The sequence below is a fragment of the Cetorhinus maximus genome, chromosome 31 (assembly GCF_964194155.1).
Source record: "Cetorhinus maximus chromosome 31, sCetMax3.hap1.1, whole genome shotgun sequence".
NCBI classification, from domain to species: Eukaryota; Metazoa; Chordata; class Chondrichthyes; order Lamniformes; family Cetorhinidae; genus Cetorhinus; species Cetorhinus maximus.
The window spans coordinates 1,525,088-1,549,514 of NC_135909.1; the positions used below are offsets into that span (position 1 = coordinate 1,525,088).

Genomic DNA, 24,427 nt, shown 5'->3' on the forward strand with positions numbered 1-24,427 from the left:
GGGTATATCCTGTTCTACTGGCAGGACATACCCAGCAGTGGCAGCAGCACAGTGACAACTCAACATTGACTCTGGACCCCATGAAATCAAACATGGGCAAGGAAACCTCCTGCTGATTACCATGTACCATCCTCCCTCAGCTGATGAATCAGTGCTCCTCCATGTTGAACATCACTTAGGGAAAGCACTGAGGGTGGCAAGGGCACAGAATTTGCTCTGGGTGGGGGACTTCAATGTCCCTCACCAAGAGTGGCTCAGCAACACCACTACTGACAGAGCTGGCCAAGTCCTAAAGGACTGCTAGATTGGGTCTGCAGCTGGTGGTGAGGGAACCAACAAGAGGAAACATACTTGACCACTCAGTCAAGTGACAGTCCATGACAGTATCAGTAGGAGTGACCACCACACAGACATTGTGGAGACAAAGTCCAGCCTTCACACTGAGGATACCCTCCATCGTGTTGTTTTGCACTACCACCATGCTAAATGGGATAGATTTCGAACAGATCTAACAACTCAAGATTGGGCATCCATGAGGCACTGTGGGTCATCAGCAGCAGCAGAATTGTATTCGAATACAATCTGTAACCTCATGGCCTGGCATATCCCCCACTCCACCATTACCATCAAGCCAGGGAATCAACCCTGGTTCAATGCCAGGAACAGCACCAGGCATACCTAAAAATGAGGTGTCAACCTGGTGAAGCTGTGATGCAGGACTACTTGCATGCCAAACAGCACAAGCGGCAAGTGATAGACAGCTAAGCGATCCCACAACCAATGGATCAGATCTAAGCTCTGCAGTCCTGCCACATCAGTCGTGAATGGTGGTGGACAATTAAACAACTCACTGGAGCAGGAGGCTGCACAAATATCCCCATCCTCAATGATGGGGGAACCCAGAACATCAGTGCAAAAGATAAGACATTTTGCTACAATCTTCAGCCAGAAGTGCCGAGTGGATGATCCATCTCGGCCTCCTCTGGAGGTCCCCAGCATCACAAATGCCAGTCTTCAGCCAATTTGATTCACGTCTTCAGCTAATTCGATTCTTGATATCCACGTGTTATCAAGAAACGGCTGAAGGCACTGAATAGTGCAAAGGCTATGGGCCCTGACAATATTCCGGTGATAGCACTGAAGACTTGTGCTCCAGAATTTGCCGTGCTCCTAGCTAAGCTGTTCCAGTACAGCTAAAACTCTGGCATCTACTTGACTATGTGGAAAATTGCCCAGGTATGTCCTGTACACAAAAAGCAGGACAAATCCAACCCAGCCAATTACTGCCCCATCAGTCTACTCTCCATCATCAGTAAAGTAATGGAAGGGGTCATCAACGGTGCTATCAAGTGGCACTTGCTTAGCAATAATCTGCTCACCGACGCCCAGTTTGGGTTCCGCCAGGGCCACTCAGCTCCTGACCTCATTACAGCCTTGGCTCAAACATGGACAAAAGAGCTGAACTCCTGAGATGAGGTGAGAGTGACTGCCCTTGACATCAAGGCCGCACTTGACCGAGTGTGGCATCAAGGAGCCCTAGCAAAACTGGAGTCAATGGGAATCAGGGGGAAAACTCTCCCCTGGATGGAGTGATACCTAGCACAAAGGAAGATGGTTGTCGTTGTTGGAGGTCAATCATCTTAGCTTCAGGGCATCACTGCAGGAGTTCCTCAGGGTAGTGTGCTTGGCCCAACCATCTTCAGCTGCTTCATAATGACCTTCGTCCCATCATAAGGTCAGAAGTGGGGATGTTCGCTGATGATTGCACAATGTTCAGCAGCATTCGCGACTCTTCAGATACTGAAGCAGTCCATGTCCAAATGCAGCAAGACCTGGACAATATCCAGGTTTGGCTGAAAAGTGGCAAGTAGCATTCACGCCACACAAGTGTCAGGCAATGACCACCTCCAATAAGAGAGAATCTAACATTGCCCCTTGACGTTCAATGGCATTGCCACCAGTGAATCCCCCACTATCAACATCCTGGGGGTTACCATTGACCAGAACATGAACTGGACTAGCCATATAAATATTGTGGCTACAAAAGCAGGTCAGGGGCTAGGAATCCTGCGACAGATAACTCACCTCCTGACTCCCCAAAGCCTGTCCACCATCAACAAGGCACAAGTCAGGAGTGTGATGGAATACTCCCCACTTGCCTGAATGAGTGCAGCTCCCACAACACTCAAGAAGTTTGACACCGTCCAGGACAAAGCAGCAAACTTGACTGGCACCACATCCACTCCCTCCACTACTGACACACAGTAGCAGCAGTGTGTACCACCTACAAGATGCACTGCAGGACTTCACCAAGGCTCCTTAGACAGCACCTTCCAAACCCACGACCACTACCATCTAGAAGGACAAGGGCAGCAGATACATGGGAACACCATCACCTGGAAGTTCCCCTCCAAGTCACTCACCATCCTGACTTGGAAATATATCGCCGTTCCTTCACTGTCGCTTGGTCAAAACCCTCGAACTCCCTCCCTCACAGCACTGTGGGTGTACATACACCACATGGACTGCAGCGGTTCAAGAAGGCAGATCACCACCACCTTCTCAAGGGTAACTGGAGATGGGCAAAAAATGCTGGCCCAGCCAACAGAGCCAACATCCTGTGAATTAATTTTAAAAAAATGTCCGAAAGCACTTTACAGTTAATTAACTACTTTTGAAATGTAGTCACTATTTGTAAATAGTAGAAAATAAATCAACCAGGACTCTTGGTCTTGGAACATGCCTGAGAGAATTTTGGCTGATGTCAGGCTGGGCTTAGTTGTGATACCCCACACCTCATTGATTAATTGGCATTCACTGTCCAGGCATAAAGATGGCAGCTGGGTAGGATATGGAAACTCTGGGTACCTCAGGATGGAACTTCACCTCAACAGGAGTCAGTTATATTTTTTGTTATGTGTTGAAGGGTGAGAAACTTCCATTGATGAAGTCTTCTCTAGTCCTTTTCTCCTCACCCCTTTTTTTTGCCCTGGCTGCCTTTCTTTGTCAGCGTTGTGGGTTTGAGACCCACATCAGTGACTTGAGCACTAAATCTAGGTCGACACTCCAGTAAAGCACTGAAGGAGGTGACACCTTTCCAATGGGTCATTAAAAGCTGAAGCCCGGTCAGATGAACATAAAAGCTTCTACAGCCACAATTTCAAAGAACAGTAAAGGTTATTTCCCCTGTGTCCTGGAGCCAATATTTATCCCTCAGCCAACATCACAAAAAAATTATCTTAAATATTAACCTATCCTTTATCTTTCATATGCTGATATCTACCCCATTTTCCGTTTCAGTACAAAGTGACTTCCTTCCCCATATGTTCTCCTGCCTCTCATATTACAGCATTGTTCTCTCAAGCCTCATGCTAGGCTTACCCATATTAATTAGTGTACACTCTATAGGCATAATTGCACTCGTGAGTTACCAGAGCAAGGAGTGGAGTTGTGCCAGCCTCAGTTGGTTCTTTTTTGCAAGGAGTGTATGTTTCCTCATGTTTGGAGCTAATGCATTAGAATAGAAGCCTCGTGACTAATCTCAGCTGCAGCTCTGGACAAGGGCTGACAAGCTGCCCTCAGAGGAGTCCAGGATTCCTTTATCGTTTGGCATGATTGGGGATTCCCCCTGTAAGCCCAATTCTAGTTTAGACTACTTTCCAAAAAATGGTATTTAGGTTAGACAATATCTCTTTGACCATATTTTCAGGCTCCCCCATCTCCAATCTGTCCTGTCTCCTGTCTAGCGTTCTCCCCTTCCCCCACCACCTCCCTTAAAACACTCAGTCATTGTACCATGAGAAAAGGAATTATGTAAATAAGAACTGAAGAAATGAGAAAGGTCACGACCTGAAATGTTAACTCTGTTTAAGATTTAAGATCCTATAAAATCCCGAGGGGTTTTGACACAGTAGATGTGGAGAGGATGTTTCCTCTTGTGGGAGAATCTAGAACTAGGGGTCACCCTAGTCACCCTGTCATTTAAGACAGATATGAGGAGAATTTTTTCCTCTCAGAGAGTCACGAGTCTTTGGAACTCTGTCCCTCCAAGGGCGGTAGAAGCAGAGACTTTGAATATCTTTAAGGCCGAGGTAGATAGATTCTTGATAAGCAAGGAGGTGAAAGGTTATCGGGGGTAGGCAGGAATGTGAAGTTGAGGCCACAATCAGATCAGCCATGATCTTATTGAATAGAGGAGCAGGCTCGAGGGACCGAGTAGCCTACTCCTGCTCCTAATTTGTATGTTCGTATGTTTCTCTCTCCACAGATGCTGCCAGACCTGCTGAGTATTTCCAGCATTTTCCGTCTTTCTGTAAATTAATGTTTCAACTTACAGCTCCTTTCTTTCATTTCTTTACTGTTCCCATTACCAGCCACTATCCTTTTCTCATGATTACTTCTGCCCTGTAATCGGTCCTGCCTTTCACATTACCACAGGCCTTCCCATTTGTTCTTTCCTCCACCCCACCTCCCACCTGCACCTTTTTTCTGCCTCTGTACTTGCTTAAAGTCTGCTGCATTTCCACCTTTTGCCACTTCTGACAAAAGGTAACCAACCCGAGACGTTAACTCTGTTTCTCTTTCCACAGATGCTGCCTGGCCAGTTGAGTATTTCTAGCATTTTTTTGTTTCAGACTTCCAGCGCCTGCAGCACTTTGCTTTTGTGTCATTTATTGTTTTGGATATTGTGGGTTGAAAAACAGGTGGTAGAATTTTGAGGGAATTTCTCAATTGTCTGCAGAAATGACATGACACTTAACAGGGCTGATTCGTCGGACAGGGCCAAAATAGTGGCAGTCACCCACAAAACAATTTTAATTACACAATTCGGTCCTGCATACAGCACTGAGCTACAACATGATGCTCATAGCAATTAACTTCAGACAACCCTCGCAATTACACATTTACGATCCCAGTTTAATAAAGTCAGTTTACACCAAATGTAAGCACTTTCAACAAGAACATCTGCAGGTAAGTTTTCTTTCTTTAAAAATTACCAACAGCAATGCTGCGCTAAGCAGTCACTAAAGCAGTCACTATATTGTCGTGGTGGTGTTGAGTCCAGCATGCAAGACTCCGCTTCCTAGTGTAAATCGGCAAACCTGCCTTGTTCTAATAGCAGAAGAGACCCACTTTGGATCTGCCACCAGAATAACCTCCCGGAGACAAGTGACCAGCAGGAGACTGGTGGCAGACCTCCAGTTTAAAAGTTTAAATTAAAGTGGGGAAGCAGTTATACCAGGACTTGGACTGCAGTGAGCAATAAATACAAAAAAAAACATCTTATGGAGGATGGAGGGACAGGGTGACTTGTTCCCAACTTTCCCTGAGAGGAAGGAAAGCATCTCTTCAACATTCGCTATAACATCTGACGCACCAAGTGACATCTTAGAACTCTGGTGAAGCAGGACAGCACCCCATTATCATCAGTGTAAACAGTGTTATGCTTTCAAAGATGCATGGAGTTGACTGCCAGATCCTCAAAGACAGGAAGGCTCAGAATTTATGGGAAAAATGGGTCAAGTAGGATCATGGATAGCAAGCAACTTACTCCCCTTCCCCTCCAAGTCTCCAGACCCTCACATTTTATAAATGTTTCTTCTTCCTCCCTCTCCAAGCTAAATGGCATTCAAGGTGATAGTAGCAAAGTTCCAGCAAGCACCAGTTGTTGTAATATCTTAGTATCTGGTTGAGAAAGTATTAAAATCCAGTTTGGAGATTTCTCTCTCATTTGAGAAATGGGCTTTGTCGATGCGAGACATTGGACTGCCCACAGATTTCAGCCAGTTCATCCTGCAATAAAAAACAAGAAAATAAATGATTGGACTCTGGCATTAGAGACACGGAAAACCAATTGATAGCGACAGTAGATAACTAGTGTTGGCATTTGATAACACTCTCCTTGACCCTGTGACATGGTGCACGTGCTCAGTGTCAAACAGTATACGACCAGACGAATGAGGAGCAGGAGTGAGGCCACTCAGCCCTTCAAGCCTGCCCTGCCATTCAATAAGATCATGGCTGATCTGATTGTAACCTCAACTACACATTCCCGCCTACCCATGATAACCTTTCACCCCCTTGCTTATCAAGAATCTATCTAGCTCTGCCTTAAAAATATTCAAACACTCTGCTTGCACCACTTTGAGGAAGAGAGTTCCAAAGACTCACAACCCTCTGAGAGAAAAAATTTCTCTTCATCTCTGTCTTAAATGGGCGACTCCTTATTTTTAAACAGTGACCCCTAGTTCTAGATTCTCCCACAAGGGGGAAACATCCTTTCCACATCCACCTTGTCAAGACCCCTCAGGATCATATATGTTTCAATCAAGTCACCTCTTACTCTTCTAAACTCCAGCATATACAAGCCTAGCCTGTCCAACCTTTCCTCATAAGACAACCCATCCATTCCAGGTATTAGTCTGGTAAACCTTCTCTGAATCGCTTCCAATGCATTTACATCCTTCTTTCAATAAGGAGACCAATACTGTACGTAATACTCCAGATGTGGTCTCACCAATGCCCCTGCATATCCTGTATGAATGTCCTGGATAAATTGTTCAGTGTTCAAATTTTTTTCAAGAGAAATCAAAGCAAAAGGTTGGCAGACTACTCGCTTCCAAAGCATTTATCAATTAATAACCTACTTCCCGGGTTTGCCACAGTGCCCCAAGCAAACTTTCCTGACGAGGGTGAAAGCATCTCTCCAACAGCATGGCTAGAGATTGGGGAGTGCCCTACTGGGGGAGCTATGAACAGATTACAGGCTTCCTTTTAACATTGGAAAATCTTGTCGGAGCACCGAAGTGGTGTGCTTCATCGATCATCCATCCTTCTCCAAAATTTATATTGTCAAGCATCTGACAATGCAGAATTATGAAAAGCAACAGATTTTTGCAAACGGTCCAGCTTCTTCAGTGGTAAGATCCAGGCTAGGTTCTGTTTGATCAGATTAAGGTATTTCGAGCAGTCAATCACACTGCAATTTAAGTGTAAGACATAAAAATAACAGAATGCCAAGATAAATTAATTTAATGTCCAAAAGCTCGATTATAGCCCTGTTGTTCTTGGCAGTGAACTCTCACAAAGATTTAGTGGGTGAATACATCACTTGAGGAACAAAGAGGACGAGAAGATTCTAGGTTTGCTCCCTCTGCTGAATTAGCTGAGCTCATCTGAAGCATCACAACTGACCTCCAGACCTGAGCTGATAGAGAGAAGGTTGGCCAGTGTTCTCTTTACTGATTTGAAACCAGTAATGCCTACAAGAAAGTGTGTGTGTGCTGACTTTGGATGAGGACAGGATTAGGCTTGGCTGTGTTGCCTTCTTTGATTGAAAGACCTGAAACTGTGGCATGTGCTGTCCAAGTATTGCTTCATGCAAAAGGAAGAAAATGAACAAGAGAATACGAACATATGAATGAGGAGCAGGAGTAGGCCATTTGGTTCCTTAAGCCTGCTCCACCATTCAATAAGATCATGGCTGATCTAATTATGGCCTCAACTCCACATTCTGCTTACCCCCAATAAGCTTTGACTCCCTTGTTAGTCAAGAATCTATCTACCCGTCTTCAAAATATTAATTGATCCTGCCTCCACTGCTCTCCGGGGAAGAGAGTTCCAAAGATTCACAATCCTCTGAGAGGAAAAATTTCTTCTTATCTCCATCTTAATTGTTTAAGATCCCTTAGGTTAAAAATAAGTGTCCCCAGTACAAGTCTCTCCCACAAGGAGAAACATCCTTTCAGCATCCACCCTGTCATCCCCTCAGGATCTTATATATTTCAATAAGATCGCCTCTCATTCTTCTAAACTCCAATGGATACAGGCCTAGCCTGTCCAACATTTCCTGGTAAGAAAACCTCCCTATCCCAGGTATCAGTTGAGTAAACTCTGGAACTTGTAGATATCTTGAAAGGGCACTCTACCCCAAGTTAGTTGGCTTCCCATTTAATTTGAAAGAATTCTCTCAGCCCTCAGTGTAACACACGCCATGTGTAATAGCTTTGCACCATGATCTAATCGTTTCTGTGAATGTGCGACTTCTGCCTGAGAAATCAGCCCACATGGCAGGTTTAGTAGAATTTATCTTTCAATTCCACTAACTGTGTACATTTATAACCTGACCTCATTCACACACCTTTCCCCAATGAATTTGCAAGTTCATGCTAAATGGACTTGTAAAAATAGCACACCTGCCCTAGTTTATTGTAGCAGAAAGGACAAATCCTTAAAAAGATCTTCAAGTGTCTAAAAGCAAAGAGTACAGAATATAGCAATGTCCAAAGCACAGATTTGCTAAATTTGTCCTTTAATCTAATTGATGAAGTAATTAAACCTCGATTAAGTGCATTAATTTCTTTTAGAAGCTTTAGCTGATTGGATACTCTTAAGGGGAACACTTTAAATAGCAACTTGTAATATTAACTGATTAACTACATCACTGATGCTTTAATACACGTTTACCCAAGTAACTGATACCTGATTACCTAGGCCATTTATTTTAATACTCGATTATCTATGGCATTCTTTCACACCCAATTAACTATATTACTGATGCTTTAATATCCAAGTACATATGTCAATGATGCTTTAACACCCGATTACCTACATCACTGATACTTTAATACCTGATTACCTAACTCTCTGACGGTTTGATGCAACTGCCACTTTTGCCACACTTCAACCCTAAACAAGCATTCTGCACCCAGACCTTTGCTAATGCCACTGAAGAGTCTGCAGAGCTGATTACTTTCGATGGCACCCGGGTGTTAATAATCACCCAGGCAGAGAACACAGGGCAAAATCAGGTGGGAGGATTGCAAAACCATAAGGAAATCCATTTTTCTGTTCATTAATTTAAACAAGTGGATAGAAACATAGAAAAATAGAAACAGGAGTAGGCCATTCAGCCCTTCGAGCCTGCTCTGCCATTCATATGATCATGGCTGATCCTCTATCTCACTGCCATACTCCCCATACCCCTTGATGCCTTTAGAGTCTAGAAATCTATTTATTTCCTTCTTATTTATATATTCCGTGACTTGGCCTCCACAGCCTTCTGTGGTAGAGAATTCCACAGGTTCACCATCCTCTGAGTGAAGAAGTTTCTCCTCATCTCAATCCTAAACGGCCTACCCCATATCCTGAGATTGTGACCCATTGTTCCAGAACCCCCCGCCCCCCAGCCAGACATGTTCCCTGCATCCAATCTGTGTAGCCCTGTCAGAATTTTAAACATTTCATTGAGATCCCCTCTCATTTTTCTAAACTCCAGTGAATACAGGCCCAATCTCTCCTCATACCACAATCCTGCCATCCCAGGAATAAGTCTGGTGAACCTTCACTCACTCCCTCTGTGGCAGGTATATTCTTTCTTCGGGAAAGAGACCAAAACTGCACATAATACTCCAGGTGTGGTCTCACCAAGGACCTGTATAGCTGCAGTAAGACATCCTTGCTCCTGTACTCAAGTCCTCTCACAATGAAGGCCAACAAATGTAATGTGAGAAAAAAACTTTTTCACACAAGTGGTTTGGGTCTGGAATGCACTACCTGGAAGTGTGGTGGAGGCAGGTTCAATTGAAGCATTCAAGACAGCATTAGATGATTATTTGAATAGAAACAATGTACAGGGGTGCGGGGATAAGGCAGGGGCAATGGCATTAGGTCATAATGCTCATTTGGAGAGCCGGGTGCAAACACGATGTGCCGAATGTCCTCCTTCTGTGCCGTTAAAATTCTATGATTCTGTGAACATCTCTTTGCCTTCTTAACTGCTTGCTGCACCTGCATGCTTGCTTTCAGAAATTGGTGTACAAGGACACCCAGGTCCTTTGTATATCAATATATCACCATTTAAACAATACTCTGCCGTTCCCAGTGCAATAACCGGTATCATGATGAGGAGGCATGAAGGGAAAAAGAAATCTTAAAAATCTGTTTCTCTTCTTGTTTAAATTCTGTTATTTTTAAAAATGGACAAAGGCTAACTCATCAACCTCCTGGAATGTGACACCCCTTGAATTGTATGAACATTCCAGCCAAGCCAACACAAAGGACTAGTAGACGGGACATCTGCAGCAGCTAGCTCTGGACAAAGGCAGAGCTATTGGGACCCCTCAACTCTAATGTCATGCTAATAGTTCCACAGTTATCTGCTCAAAGTAAAATGGGTTTTAATGAGGGTCCTTAAATTCCATTGCTAGCTTAATGACTTGACCCGAAACCACTCTGTCACATGACCGAGACTTTGATCTGTTTGAATTGCTTTAATTATACAGCTTTTGGATTCTGTCTTCAGTTGCGGTTTAACCTCAGAAGAGAAAACCGGACTCCAGGCTGGCCTCCATCTCTCTCAAAGTCAGATACCCAGAAAGATTCCTGTATTGCACCTACACAGCGAACTAATTCCCAGAATACAGGAATGCTTTGCTGCATCTTCAACTGCCTCAGCCGAGTTCCTAGGGAAAAGACCAGGAATTCTGCCAGATAAACCCACCTGAAAGAGCCTTCATTGGACATTGACTTACTGGACTCTACTCGTGTGAATTAATGGCAAAGCCTTTTTAATTTTTTTTAAAGCAACTCGCAATTTGTAACGTCTTTCCCTTTCTTTCTCTACCTTTCTACCTTGTATGCTCGTGAGTGTGAATATGTGTCGTGATCCATCCCTCAGGTTTTGAATGTGTTAATAAATCCTAGTTTTGTTTCATCTTAAAGAGTTTGCTGTGGGGTTATTTTTAACATTCGACCTCATAAACCGGGGTATGGGAAACACACCACGGCTCCTTTCAACAAGGGAAAGGATGCTAAGGGGAACAAATTAAATTAGAAATTAAAACTACTGCTGTCACGGCCAGAAGAGGGGAACAGTAATAATAATTAAATTCACCTCACCCTCATGTCCATAACACCGGGCTTAGGCTGACAAGTGGCAAGTAACATTCGCACCACACAAGTGCCAGGCAACGATCATCTCCAACAAAAGAGAATCTAACCATCACCTCTTAACATTCAATGGCATTGCCATCCCTGAATCCCCCACTATCAACATCCTGGGGGTTACCATTGACTTGAAACTGAACTGGACTATCCATATAAATACTGAGGCTACAAGCACAGGTCAGAGGCTAGGAATCCTGTGGTGAGTAACTCACTTCCTGGCACCCCAAAGCCTTCCACCGTCTACAAGGCACAAGTCAGGCGTGTAATGAAATACTCCCCACTTCCCTGGATAAGTGCAACTCTAACAACACTCAAGAAGCTCATCACCATCTAGGAGAAAGTAGCCTGTTTGATTGGCACCCCATCCACAAATATTCACTCCCTCCTCCACCGACGCACAGTAGCAGCAGTGTGTACCATCTACAAGATGCACTGCAGGAATTCACCAAGGCTTCTTAGACAGCACCTTCCAAACCCACGACCACTGCCATCTAAAAGGACAAGGGCAGCAGATGCATAGGAACACCACCACCTGGAAGTTCCCCTCAAAGCCACACGCCATCCTGACTTGGAAAAATGTCACCTTTACTTCACTGTCGCTGGATCAAAATCCTGGAACTCCCTCTCTAACAGCACTGTGGGTGTACCTATACCACATGTACTGCAGCAGTTTAAGAAGGCAGCTCACCACCACCTTCTCAAGGGCAAATAGGGATGAGCAACAAATGCTGGCCCAGCCAGCGGTGCCCACACCCTGTGAATGAATGAAAAAAATCAGGCAGGCTCCATTAGAGATGTGTGATCCTCCAGACCAATTTCCCTCCATGTGTCACACGCCACGCAGTTACACCCAAGTGCAAAAGATAATCTGACCCAGTCACCAGCCAATGCATAAGAGATACCTCACTACATCCATATTTTGCAGTTAGCAGCAAAGGGTTGGCGTTGACCTCCAAGAAAGTTGATAACAAGAATCTAGCCATTTCTGTGACATGGATTTCTCTTTTACCAAGGTTAGTTTGATTCCTGCACCAGCTCAAGGGGATCTTGAGGGCTCCAGCAACAGTGATGTCATCAAGCAGGCTAAGCAGCTAATCAGACTGAACAATTCTCACAGACAGCAAACCACAAAGTAAAACACAATGATTATCCTTCTGTTTTTGTAAATTTTACAGACACCAAAATAAAGATTGAAACTTACACAAGACTGAGGTAGAAGCTGAAATATCAACAAAACTTTAAAAAAATATATTATACTATTGGAGTTTATGACATACCACCAATACAAAATTAGTGTTTCAGGGCCAGAGAGGTTCTTCAGAAAGAGTTATGGCTTAGTACACCATTAAAACTCCAGTTACACCTCATTCAACAAGGCAATAACATTTCTGAGTTTTTTGGTACAACGGAATTGCAGCATAAAAAGAGACATTTACGTCAGTTCAGGTGATTTCTAAAGATTGCTGTCTATGGGGGTCTTCAACAGTGCACCCTGTGGAGGAGCAGGGGGATCGTTGACTGCAGCTTCTGGATTTCTGTATTTTACTGCACAGCTGGATGCCAGAAGTTGATGTCAGTTTCACAGTTGCAATGAAGGTGAACCCTCACAGTTTCACCATCAATACAGCTTCTATGCCAATAAATCGGAAATTTCAAATGTAAACCCATGTCCCTCCTTGGTTTAATGTCTTCTTGCGCCTCATCTGAATAAATTAAATGTACCCATAGATTTGCTTGTCACACTTCAAAGTGTCACACAGGGGCCCGAAACTAACACGTGCTTTTCGATCTTTTATTTAATTTATTCTTTTATGGGATTTGAGTGTCATGGGAATTAAAAGTAAGTCTCAGTAATGGTGACCATGAAACTATTGTCAATTGTTGTAAAAGAAAACCATCTGCTTCACTAATGACCTTCAGGGAAGGAAATCTGCTGTTCTTACCAGGTCTGGCCTACTTGTGGCTCCAGACCCACAGCAATGTGGTTGACTCTTAACTGCCCTCTGAAATGGCCTGGCCAGCCACTCAGTTCAAAGGCAATTAGGAATGGACAACAAATGCTGGCCTTGCCAGTGACACCCACACCCCATGAAAGAATAAAGAAAAAAGGACTTCTCTCAGAGATCCATGGCTTATCTTAATATATAAAAACCAAGTCTCAGTAAAGTCCTATCGTTGCAGGGATTTAAAAAAAAACTATCCTGTGTTGTTCTTCAGGTTAGCTCCGCTTATCATATCACAATCGATGGGAGTGCAATGGTGCCACCAAATTAAAATCTTACAGATTTATGTTGAACATTGCAACATTTTCACTTCATGCTACTCACATAAAGTTAACTTTTTCAACTGGTCCCTGCACCTGTCCAGTCACTGTGCCTTGTGCTGTGTTCTTTACCCAGCCAACCAGGCTTAGCTTCCTGGCCTGCTCCTCAGTGTACTAAAAAAAAATCAAAAGGATAAAATATTACCAATAAGGTATGTGAGAACACAGCAGGGAAACAGACTGAAAACATTAAAAAAAACAGAATACCCAATGTGTAAAATACAAGACTCTCTTCACATATATATATTATATAGCACCTTCTCATTATTTACGCACTGCCCTTCAACTTGGGCATCAGGGAAGCTTGATACCAAATATATTTTGGTAAGAATACAGATAGACAAAATAAAATAAAGTGTACACTTCTAACGGCGGTGTAGGAGCAGAAGGGCCTGGGTCTGTATGTGCATAAATCATTGAAGGTGGCAGGGCAGATTGAGAGAGCAGTTAATAAAGCATACGGCATCCTGGGTTTAGAGTACAAGGGCAAGGTATGTTAAACCAGTATAAAACACTGGTTCGGCCTCAGCTGGAGTACTGCGTCCAGTTCTGGGTGCCAAACTTTAGGAAAGATGTGAAGGCATTAGAGAGGGTGTAAAAAGGATTCACGAGAATGGTTCCAGCGATGAGGAACATCAGTTATGAAGGCAGGTTGGAGAAGTTGTTTACCTTGGAGAAGAGAAGGGTGAGAGGAGATTTGATACAGGTATTCAAAATAATGAGGGGTCTGGACAGAGTATATAGGGAGAAGTTGTTCCCATTGGTGGAAGGATTGAGAACAAGAGATCAGAGATTTAAGGCAATTAGCAAAAGAAGCAACAGCTTCTCCCTATGTACTCTGTCCAGACCCCTCATTATTTTGAATACCTGAATCAAATCTCCTCTCAACCTTCTCTTCTCCAAGGTAAACGACTTCTCCAACCTGTCATGCAGTGAGTGGTTAAGATCTGGAATGCACTGCCTGAGAGTGTGATGGAGGCAGGTTCAATCAAGGCATTCAAGAGGAAATTGGATTATTACCTGAAAAGGAAGAATGTGCAGGGTCAGGGAGAAGGTGGGGAATGGCAGTAGGTGAATTGCTTATTAAGAGAATCAGTGTTATGAGGTAAAAGACTACAGTCTTTCCAGTGTAATGTCTTTATTGAACTCAATGTAAGACAGCTGCCTGCAGGGAGTTCCTCATGGCAGATGTCACATGACTACAGAAGGCCAGATAGGACATGTAGTAATTATTGTATTTCAAAACCTGAACAGCCAGCACAGAGATGACAGGCCAATTGCCCTTCTCTGTGCTGCAACCATTCTATGGTTCAATGACATAAAGAATGATCCGGATCTATGCATTGAGAATTTCACAGGGATGAATATTGTGCAGGATTTCTGCTTGGTCATGTTTCAACAGGTTTCTGAAACTGTCACAAATGGCATCAGGAAACAGGTCGATGTGAGCAACGTGGAAACTTGTTTATAAGATATTCTCACTGTTGTTTAATGTGAGCTTGTGCCGAAATACAATCTGCACTCCATCTTTGCTGACATAGGGTTGGAACACATTCAGATACCAAATGTTGGTTGGATGAAATTAAAAGGGGAGCCCGCAGTTCTTATTGCTTGAAAGGTCAAAATTCAGGATGTCAACCAGACTGGCCTGGTCTCAGTTACTTGGCAGATAACTACTAGCTGACTACACCACAAAAACCACAGAACAGTTCTCTGATCATCATCTCCCATTATACTCACTCTAAAGCTCATTAGAGAATATGAAGCCATTCTTCCTCCAAAAAAATGGCATGGCCCTGGGGAAGAGATAATACTCTATGGTAATGGATCATTTATCAGACCCAGATTACAGATTTTCAACATGCAAATGATCATTTCTGTCCCTGAGGCTAGCTGTTATATTGTTATAAGATTCCAGTATGATTCAAGAACTATAGGCTTTCATGTGTATGTATAAATGTCACATCACTCACTATTACACTAGTTTGTGCATCGAACTAACAATGTATCAGTCCGCAGCACATGTGAGCATAAAAAATTGGAGCGGGAGTAGGCCATTCAGCCCTTTGAGCCCATTCGTCATTCATGAGATCATGGCTGATCTTCTCACACACCATTTTCCTGCACTACCCCTGTATCCCTTGGCGATAAGAACATTAGAAATAGGAGTAGGCCATGGTGTGATCTGAGAAATACATTTGATTAATTTACAGCTTTTGAGCCTAAAAGTGTGATTATTTTGAACTGCTGGTAACTACCAGCAATGTTGCAAACAATTGTGTGGAAAAGATACAACTCTGCAAGCGTTAAGAAGGAAAACGAGGCTCACAATATGGATACTATAAACAATGCCTCTGTTTTTATTGAGAAACCTAGGTGAAGGCCCAAGGTCACTTGTGCAGAACAACACTGACAGGTAAACAGAGAAGATAAGTCAGGAATTCTTCTTTGGCAGTCCCTTGGGATCAAGGTTGACCTGCTTCCGCTTCGATTTGATGGGTTCTGAGGTGACTCATAAGTCCATTGTGCGATCTGTGAACTCTGCCACATGCGGGGGCAGGTGGTGCTGGAAGGGTTGGGTAGGTAGATTGTTTGGAAGTTCATGCGCTCCATCCAAGATCTCAACTTCACCTCTGCATGTTCCCAATGAAGTCTCTCAATGTGTTGGGTGCCTCAGGAATTAGGAATTAGTGATTAGTTGACACCAAACAGTAAGGAAGACTGAGGTAGAGGTAAGAAGGTCCACAATTTTGATATTTTGGGAATGAATAAGTTAGAATAGCAGATGGTGTGGTCAGTTTGGATTTGAACAGACTGAAGCCTTGAGGGAAAAGAAGAGCATCTATGAGCATGTATTTGATAGAATCTCCTCCTTGCCATTAGGTCTTGCGTCACATAGATCAATGAATATAATGTGACAGTACCCAACAGCAGCCACTATCACTCAGAATGACAACATATTCAGGCATTCCCGCCACCCCCCCAATGTCTGCACAAGCAAGAAAATAAGCGGAGCCAGAATATACTGTAGCTACCAATATGGTGAAGTCTGCAGGAGGACCACTTCAAGCCTCTATTCAAGAGACAGGTGGCCACTTCAATCTCAGGAGACTGTGACAGATGAACTGCAGCCAGCTTCCTGGCAGGAACATCAGGTTGTACAGTACAACAATCATGCACTGTCAATCAGGGAAAGGATGACAAAGAGTAGCAATGCACACTGATCTCATTCAGTGAAATAAAATTTAATAGCACTTCAAGCTGTACGATGTTCAAAGAATGCTCCAGTGGTGCTGGACTGACTACCAACAGAAGACAGAGGTCATATATTTTTGGCTGTTCAGGAGGACATGTAACGGTGTTGAGGGAAAATTTAAGATCTCGGAAGGGAAATTCAAGAGAAGGTCTTCTCAATGAGAACCTAATCCACAGCTCTCCCAATGGGCAAAGGTGATTCAGCAGCCGTATCATACTCCTGAATGTTGCACCCTCACTTATGTTCTTGCCATCTTCTTCTAGGTAATCCATATCGACTCTTCACTTTGATTGCTGTTTTCCAGAGCCCTGCCTAATGTGTCCAGCTACCTGAATCTTTGCAATGTGAGCGAGCCCTTAGCTTAGTGGTAACTTTACTGTCTCTGATCAGGCCAGATTCCCTACTGACCCAGTGAGTGGGAACCGGAACTTTGAGTCTGAATTCTGGGTAGGCATCCAGAGGGATGCTTGCATCCAGTGGATGTAGTTTGCATCTCCTGAATAGTATGGGGTGTGGGAACCCATTAAATGTTGTATATGACTCACCACTCTATCGGTTGATACAAAGGTGCTTAAGGCTGTGGAAAGAGCACTTATGTCTCTGTCGGACTGTTAATCAGCCTTTGAGTCCTCCCATTACTTCACAATCTTCTCAAAGGGAGAAGTTTGAAAATCTAAAAACAAAAACCATGCATACATGGTAACTCTACCCTGTCTTCTCTTGGTGAATGATGTCCTCAGAAAACATTGACTCTAGGACTTTAAACTAATTAGTAGGGGGAAGAGTTCAATTTAAGGGGAGCTTAAAAAATCAAAAAGAGACGAGAGAGCAGGGGTGCAGGGTAGTGAAGAGGCGAACGATAATCAAAGTTTGACAGGAAGGGGCAGAAAATGTAAACAGAAGAGTGCAGCAGAAATTACAACCAGAATGAGTAATAATGGTTAAAAAGTCAAAGCTAAGGCTCTTTATCTGAATGCATGCAACATTTGTAATGAGATAGATGAGTTGATGGCACAATTGGAAATAAATGAATATGACTTGATAGCTATTACAGAGACGTGGTTGCAGGGTCACCAAGACTAGGAACTCAATATTCAAGGGTATTCGGCATTCTGGAAAAATAGGCAAAAAGGAAAAGGAGGTGGGGTAGCTTTGTTAATAAAGGAAGGTATCAGTGCGGTAGTGAGTAGTGACATAGGTGCAACAGATCGTGATGTGGAATCAGTTTGGGTGAAAATAACGAATAGCAAAGAGAAGTCACGGGTGGGAATTGTCTATAGGCCCCCCGAAGAGTTGCCTCAGTGTATGACAAAGTATAAATTGTGAAATAATGGAGGTGTGTAAGAAGGGTGCTACAATCATCGTGGGTGATTTTAATCTGCATATTGACTGGACAAATCAGATTGGCAGAGGTAACATGGAAGATGAATTTGTAGAGTGCATCAGGGATTGTTTCTTAGAGCAATACATTGCAAATCCTACCCAGGAACAGGCTATTTTAGATCTAGTAATGTGTAATAAGGTGGGATTAATAAGAGATATCATAGTTAAGGATCCTCTAGGGGGTAGCGATCACAACATGATAGAATTTCAAATTCAGTTTGAGGGCGAGCAACTCGGATCTCAGACCAGTGTCCTCAACTTAAATAAGGGCAATTGCAGAGGTATGAAGAAAGAGTTGTCTAAAGCGGCCTGGGAAAATAGACTAAGGGGAAGGTCAGTGGATAAGCTGTGGTAATGCTCAGCAAAAATTTATCCCGGTCAAAAAGAAGGACTCGACAAGAAGGAATAACCACCCGTGGTTAACAAAGATGGTCAAGGAGAGTATCCAATCAAAAACTAAGGCATAAAAAGCAGCATAAACTAGTGGTAGGCCAGAGGTTTGGTATTTTTTTAGGAACCAGCAGTGGATGAATTAAAAGATAATAATGAGGGAAAAAATTGATTATGAAAGTAAATTACAAAAAACACAATAACAAACAGCAAGAGCTTCTACAGGTATATAAAAAGAAAGAGAGTGGCTAAAGTGAGCATGGGACCCTTGGAGGATCCGACTGGAGAATTGATTGTGGAGAACAAGGAAATGGCAGATAATTTAAACAAATATTTTGCATCGGTCTTCAAGGTGGAGGGACTATAAACATCCCAAAGATATCAGATAAGCAAGGAGCTAATGGGAGGAAAGATCTTGTAACAGTCTCTATCACAAGGGACAAAGTATTTGACAAATTAATGGGACTAAAGGCAGACGGGTCGCCAGGACCTGATGACCTGCATCCAAGGGTTTTAAAGGAAGTGGCTGCAGAGATGGTGGAGGCTTTGATCAAAATATTCCAGAACTCACTGGATTCCAGGAGGGTCCCAGTGGATTGGAAAACCGCTAATGTGACACCCCTGTTCAAGAAGGGAGGGAGACAAAAAGCAGGAAACTATAGGCCAGTCAGCCTAACATCTCTCGTTGGGAAAATGCTAGAATCCATTACTAAGGAAGAAATAGCAGGACATTTAGAAAAGCTTAACACAATCAAAGAGAGTCAACATGATTTTGCGAAAGGGAAATCATGTTTGACAAATTTGCTAGACTTCTTTGAGGATATAACAAGCAGAGTTGATAAAGGGGAATCGGTGGATGTAATGTATTTGGATTTCCAGAAGGCATTTGATAAGATGCCACATAAAAGATTATTGCACAAGATAGAGGAGCTCACTTTATTGGGGGTAATGTATTAGCATGGATTGAGGATTGGTTAACACACACAAGACAGAGGATCAGGATTAATAGGTCTTTTTCAGGTTGGAAAGACGTAAATAGTGGAGTGCCACAAGGATCAGTCCTAGGGCCTCAATTATTTACTATCTATATTAATGACTTGGAGGAGGGGGCAGAGTATAACGCATTCAGATTTGCTGACAATGCAAATATAGGTGGGAGGGCATGTTGTGATGAGGACATAAGGAATCTGCAAGGGGGTATAGATAGGCTGAGTGAGTGGGCAAAAACTTGGCAGATGGAGTTAATGTAGGAAAGTGTCAGGTCATGCATTTTGGTAGGAAGAATCAAAAGGCAGATGATTATTTAAATGGAGAGAGACTCCAAAAAAGTGCAGCACAGAGGGATCTGGGTGTTCTTGTGTATGAAACACAAAAAGTTAGCATGCAGGTTCAGCAAGTAATTAAGAAGGCAAACAGAATTTTGGCCTGTATTGCTAGGGGGTTGGAGTTTAAAAATAGGGAAGTCTTGTTACTACTGTACAGGTGTCCGCACCTGGAGTACTGTGCACAGTTTTGGTCCCCGTATTTAAGAAAGCGTATATTGGTATTGGAGGCAGTTCAAAAGAGATTCACTATGCTGATTTGGGATAAAGGGGTTGACTTATCAAGAATGCTAAACAGGTTAGGCCTTTATTCACTAAAGTTTAGAAGAATGAGGGGTGATCTTATTGAAATGTACAAGATTCTGAGGAGGCTTGACAGGGCAGATGTTGAGAAGATGTTTCCACTACTGGGGGAATCTCGAACTAGGGAACATAGTCACAGAATAAGGGAACACTCATTTAAAACTGAGATACGAAGGAATCTCTTCTCTCAGAGGGTAGCGAATGTTTGGAATTCTCTACCCAGAGAGTTGTGGTGGCTAGATCACTGAAAGTATTTAAAGAGGAGGTAGATAGTTTTTGAAATATTGGGGAGTTGAGGGCTATGAGGAGCCGGCACGAAAGAGGAGTTGAGGCCTGGGGCAGATCAGCCATAATCTTATTGAATGGCAGGCCAGGCTTGAGGGGCCAAATGGCCTACTCCTGCTCCTATTTCTCATGTTCTTAAGTCCAGTTATATGTACCTATAAAATGAGGAGGATAATGATGGAAGGCACAATCCTCCTATGATTTGTCTTTCCGGACACCAAAACTTACAAAAAACAATTTGAAAAACCATGTAAGACTTATCCTTTAAGTAAGCATATCTAAAGACAGTATCAACTATTCTAGACAACATTGTTAGGGTGAAATGAAGTGCGCTTCTTGGGTAAAGACTGGAGAATGGAACTAATGTCAAAATGAAAATCACACCTATTTGTTAATGTCATGTCAATTACGTTTTTAAAGTTTGTTAACATCATGTCAATTACATTGTTAAGGTTTGTTAATGTCATATCAATCAAATTGTTAAGATTAAGAGAAACAGGTGATGGGTATTAATTGTCTTTGAGCATGTATAAATAGGGGATATCTGTGATTGGTGGGCACCCTGGGGGCTAGGGTGAATCATCAGCCCTAGAAAGGATCTTTGGTTTAGTTAGTTAAGTTTCATTCGATGTTTTGATTTTTGTTACAGTGCCCCACCAGGGTCTGTCATCCCCTCTTATTTATTGATTTTTGTTTAATTTATTGTTTTTTTTGTTTTACTAAAAAAGTATAAATAGGGGATAGCTGGGACACTGGGTTGGGTGGGAGGAGAGCTCTGAGACTGAACAAGTCAATAAATTCTCTCAATAAAGAAAATCTCTGTGTCTTGGTTTTGGCTTCACCAACCAGCTTCAATCCTAGTAACATACTGCTAGAAGGGGCTTCTGCAGCCATTCATTTGACCAGTGGGAACTGGCGCTATTTGTATCACTGAGAGATCCAGCGCAACTGAGCTCCAGCCACCTTTTCTTTCAATATCATCCCGATTGCACACCTCATTAGAGGCTATCACCTGGGTTACTGGATCTGCAGCACTTTAAGACATTTCTGAAAGACGCAGTATGACACTCCATAAATCTTTTTGAACAAGAGTGCAATTTATTATGGTGGCAGTTTCAGAAGCAGTACCTCCAGTTTTATTAAAGGGTAAAAACGTGTAGGAGATAAATATCCGTTCACTATTAGTGCCGTGAATTAAAAATAAGGTAAATAAATAAATAAACAATATATTTCTATTTGTAAAGAGCAAATCTGCCATTTAATGATGCTGTGCCCAGGTATCATAGCAAATTAGCATTAAGGTTTACTATGTAAATCATATAATCTATATTTGGTCATCACCATTCTGTGCCCAAATATGGAGTGTATGGCATATTCTCATTGCAATGCCCACAGCATTGATGCACTCTGAGGGAACCCTGTTCTAATCCTGATTTTCATTGGGCAAAGCCACGGGAAAATCCGCTGGTGTGTTACAATATCACTGATATTTCTGGTGCTTTTTGCTCGTGCTTCAGCAGCTGCTTTGTTACCCATTGCTGCCCCTTTGTGTGTGGTTCCTGATGAACCATCGTCATAACTTAAGTCCTGTGTAACTACAACAAAAATATGTGCATAAATTAGTCTAAAATTATAGGCCATAAATTCAAGATGGTCACGAATAAGTCCAATGATGGGATTCACTCTTTGCTCAGAGTAATGGAACTCACTGCCAAATGGAATGGTTGAGGCAAATAATATGGATGCATTTAATGGAAAAGTGGATTAACACATGAAGGAGAAAATAAGGATATGTTGATCAGGTGAGATTAAGTGATTTGAGAGGTGGCTCATTGGAGCATAAACACCAGCATAGACCAGATGGACTGAATGGCCTGTTCCTCTGCTGTAAAATTCTATGTAATTCTACTGAACAGAGCAGTCATCGTGCAGAGGTATCAGGTAGATGGTAACATTTTGCTTACCCTTCCAACTCCATGAGCTTAGCTTAAGGTTTTTTTTTAATGGGATGTGGACGTCGCTGACAAGGCCAGCATTTGTTGTCCATCCCCAACTGCCCTGGAACTGAATGCCTTCCGCTGTAGGTCAGGAGCCACACGTAGGCCAGACCAGGTATGGATGGCAGATTTCCTTCCCTAAAGGACATTGGTAAAGCAGATGGGTTTCACGATCACCATTACTGAGACTAGCTTTGTATTCCAAATATACTAGTTGAATTTAAATTTCACCAGCTGCCATTGTGGGTTTTGAACCCATGTTCAAAGGGCATTAGCCTGGGCCTGTGGATTACTAATTCTGTGACATTACCGCTACACCACCCTCTCCCCATAAATGCTTATTGAAAAAAGCATTCCAAGATAGAGAGTTGCCACCTTCTTTGGGGTGAATTGTCTGTGCTTCATGCGCTCCTTACCAGGGACATCAGAATGAAATGACACAAGCAGGGAAATTGTGATCTTGGTACAAAATGAGACTCAGAGAAGATTAAAGCCTAATTCAGCTGAATTTTGACAGCCCGTGAAATAATGCTTCCTGTACTTGTGTGCTTCATTTTCCATGCAGTAAAAATGTAGGTAGCTTGGCAGGGTATACCCAGGTTTCCCAGCAGGGCAAGTTACCAGTTTCCATGGCTTAATAACAAACATTAATGAATAAAGTTGCTCTGACTCTCTTCCTGGTCACATTTCACCTCATAGAGGAGGGAAGAAATTGTAGTATAGAAACAGAGATAAAGATCGAGCAGTGAAGCTTCTTGAACTTTACTGTTTTCTGGAATCACTGAGAAATCCATGATTAGTGGGGGGGCATTGGAGACAACGAGTATAAACATCAAGTTCAAAGGGAATACTGTCTCAGAGTTTGGAATAGGCAATCCAATATTGAAAAAAAACAATTAGAAAAGCATTCAACAGGACCAAATGACTGTGGATTGTTTTTTCCTTGCACAACAGAATATCACAAACAAAACTAAGTGATATTGACAGTGGAAAACAACTGATTGAAACTGGTGGTTATGGGTGCAAAAAGATTTCATATAATGCAGGAAGCGATCATCAGCCTGAAAGGAGTCAACACCACCATGATTATTCATGGCTGGACTAGCAACCTTATCAATGGCACACGGAGTATAAAATCATAGCAGATGGCTCACGGAAATAAGTGCTTTAATAACCACTTTCTATAGCTCCTCAATTATGGAAAAATAATTATCTTTCAACAACTGCCAGGGACCTTAGCAAACAACATATATAGGACACTAATTCTTTGTTCTCCAGAAGAGAAGTTTCACTAATTTCATTCAGTCTGAATCCTAAATGGCGAAACCAGACTTTATTCTAAGTGAGAGCTTCAGTCAATTTGCTGTTTAATTGGGATTGTATAAGATTAATCGTATCCGAGGACAAGAGGCCTGTCAGTCATAATTATCAAAGCAGCTGAGACAAGCCTGGTAAGGAATATTTAGTTCCTAACAAGACAAATCCATTCCCAACTGACGAGAGGGATTTCCATAAAACAAAATCTGAATTGTGCTGTAAAGCTGTTTGCTTCTTAGATTGGAAAAGACAATAACCTGAAAGCTTTCCTGAAGAGAAAGTTGTAGCTTCTATTTGGTGATAAAAACTAGTTATTTTGATGAGAAAATTCATACACTCTCATTTTAGAGATCATACCATGAAAAAACCCACTTCAGAGGGAGAGAATGTAACATTTACATTCATATATGACACAACCTCCCAAAGCCCCACTGATAACACCTAGGATTTGCATAACATGAGGATCATTATAAAACTTGAATCAGGTCTGAAAAGCACCATTTAATTTTTCTTAAGTACACGGTCTCCCTCCAGTTGACACCAAAGTTCTCACCTGGATATTGAATGTCATTCAAATTCATTTTTGTTTTTTTTCTCATTCAAGCCGCTGTGATATGGAGGTGGCAATTCCACATTTGAGTGCAGTCTCGTCTCCTGTTGCTGAATGGACTATCTCTGGCTGCAAATTATATGTAAATCCTTTTCCAACAAGCACCAAGATGTAGCTTGGCTGGTGGTGAGAAAGGCCCTCCCTGTCAGATCCTTCCTACACGCCAGGAGTCTCACCCTCTCTGCACATTGCCCTCGAGGTGGCTGTGGTGGGGAAGAGACTGTTGTTCACCTCCTTTGCAAAGAAGGTCTGGAGAGAGATGCAGTGGTTTCTGTCGAGGTTCGTCCCAAGCAG

The 24,427-nt window shown here is 42.6% G+C and overlaps 1 protein-coding gene across 1 annotated transcript in view; it reads right to left on the reverse strand.

Moving 5' to 3' along the window:
* Window positions 1–4,896: 4,896 nt before the first annotated feature.
* The window catches only part of LOC144670194 (acylphosphatase-2-like), a 54,845-nt gene continuing 35,314 nt past the window's right edge, over window positions 4,897–24,427 (reverse strand). Inside the window, exons 4-5 of the mRNA XM_078532678.1 lie at window positions 13,275–13,384; window positions 4,897–5,793 (exon numbers count right to left, since the gene is read on the reverse strand). Coding sequence (XP_078388804.1) covers window positions 5,679–5,793; window positions 13,275–13,384 — 225 coding nt within the window. The 3' untranslated portion in view covers window positions 4,897–5,678. The remainder of the gene's footprint in view (window positions 5,794–13,274; window positions 13,385–24,427) is intronic.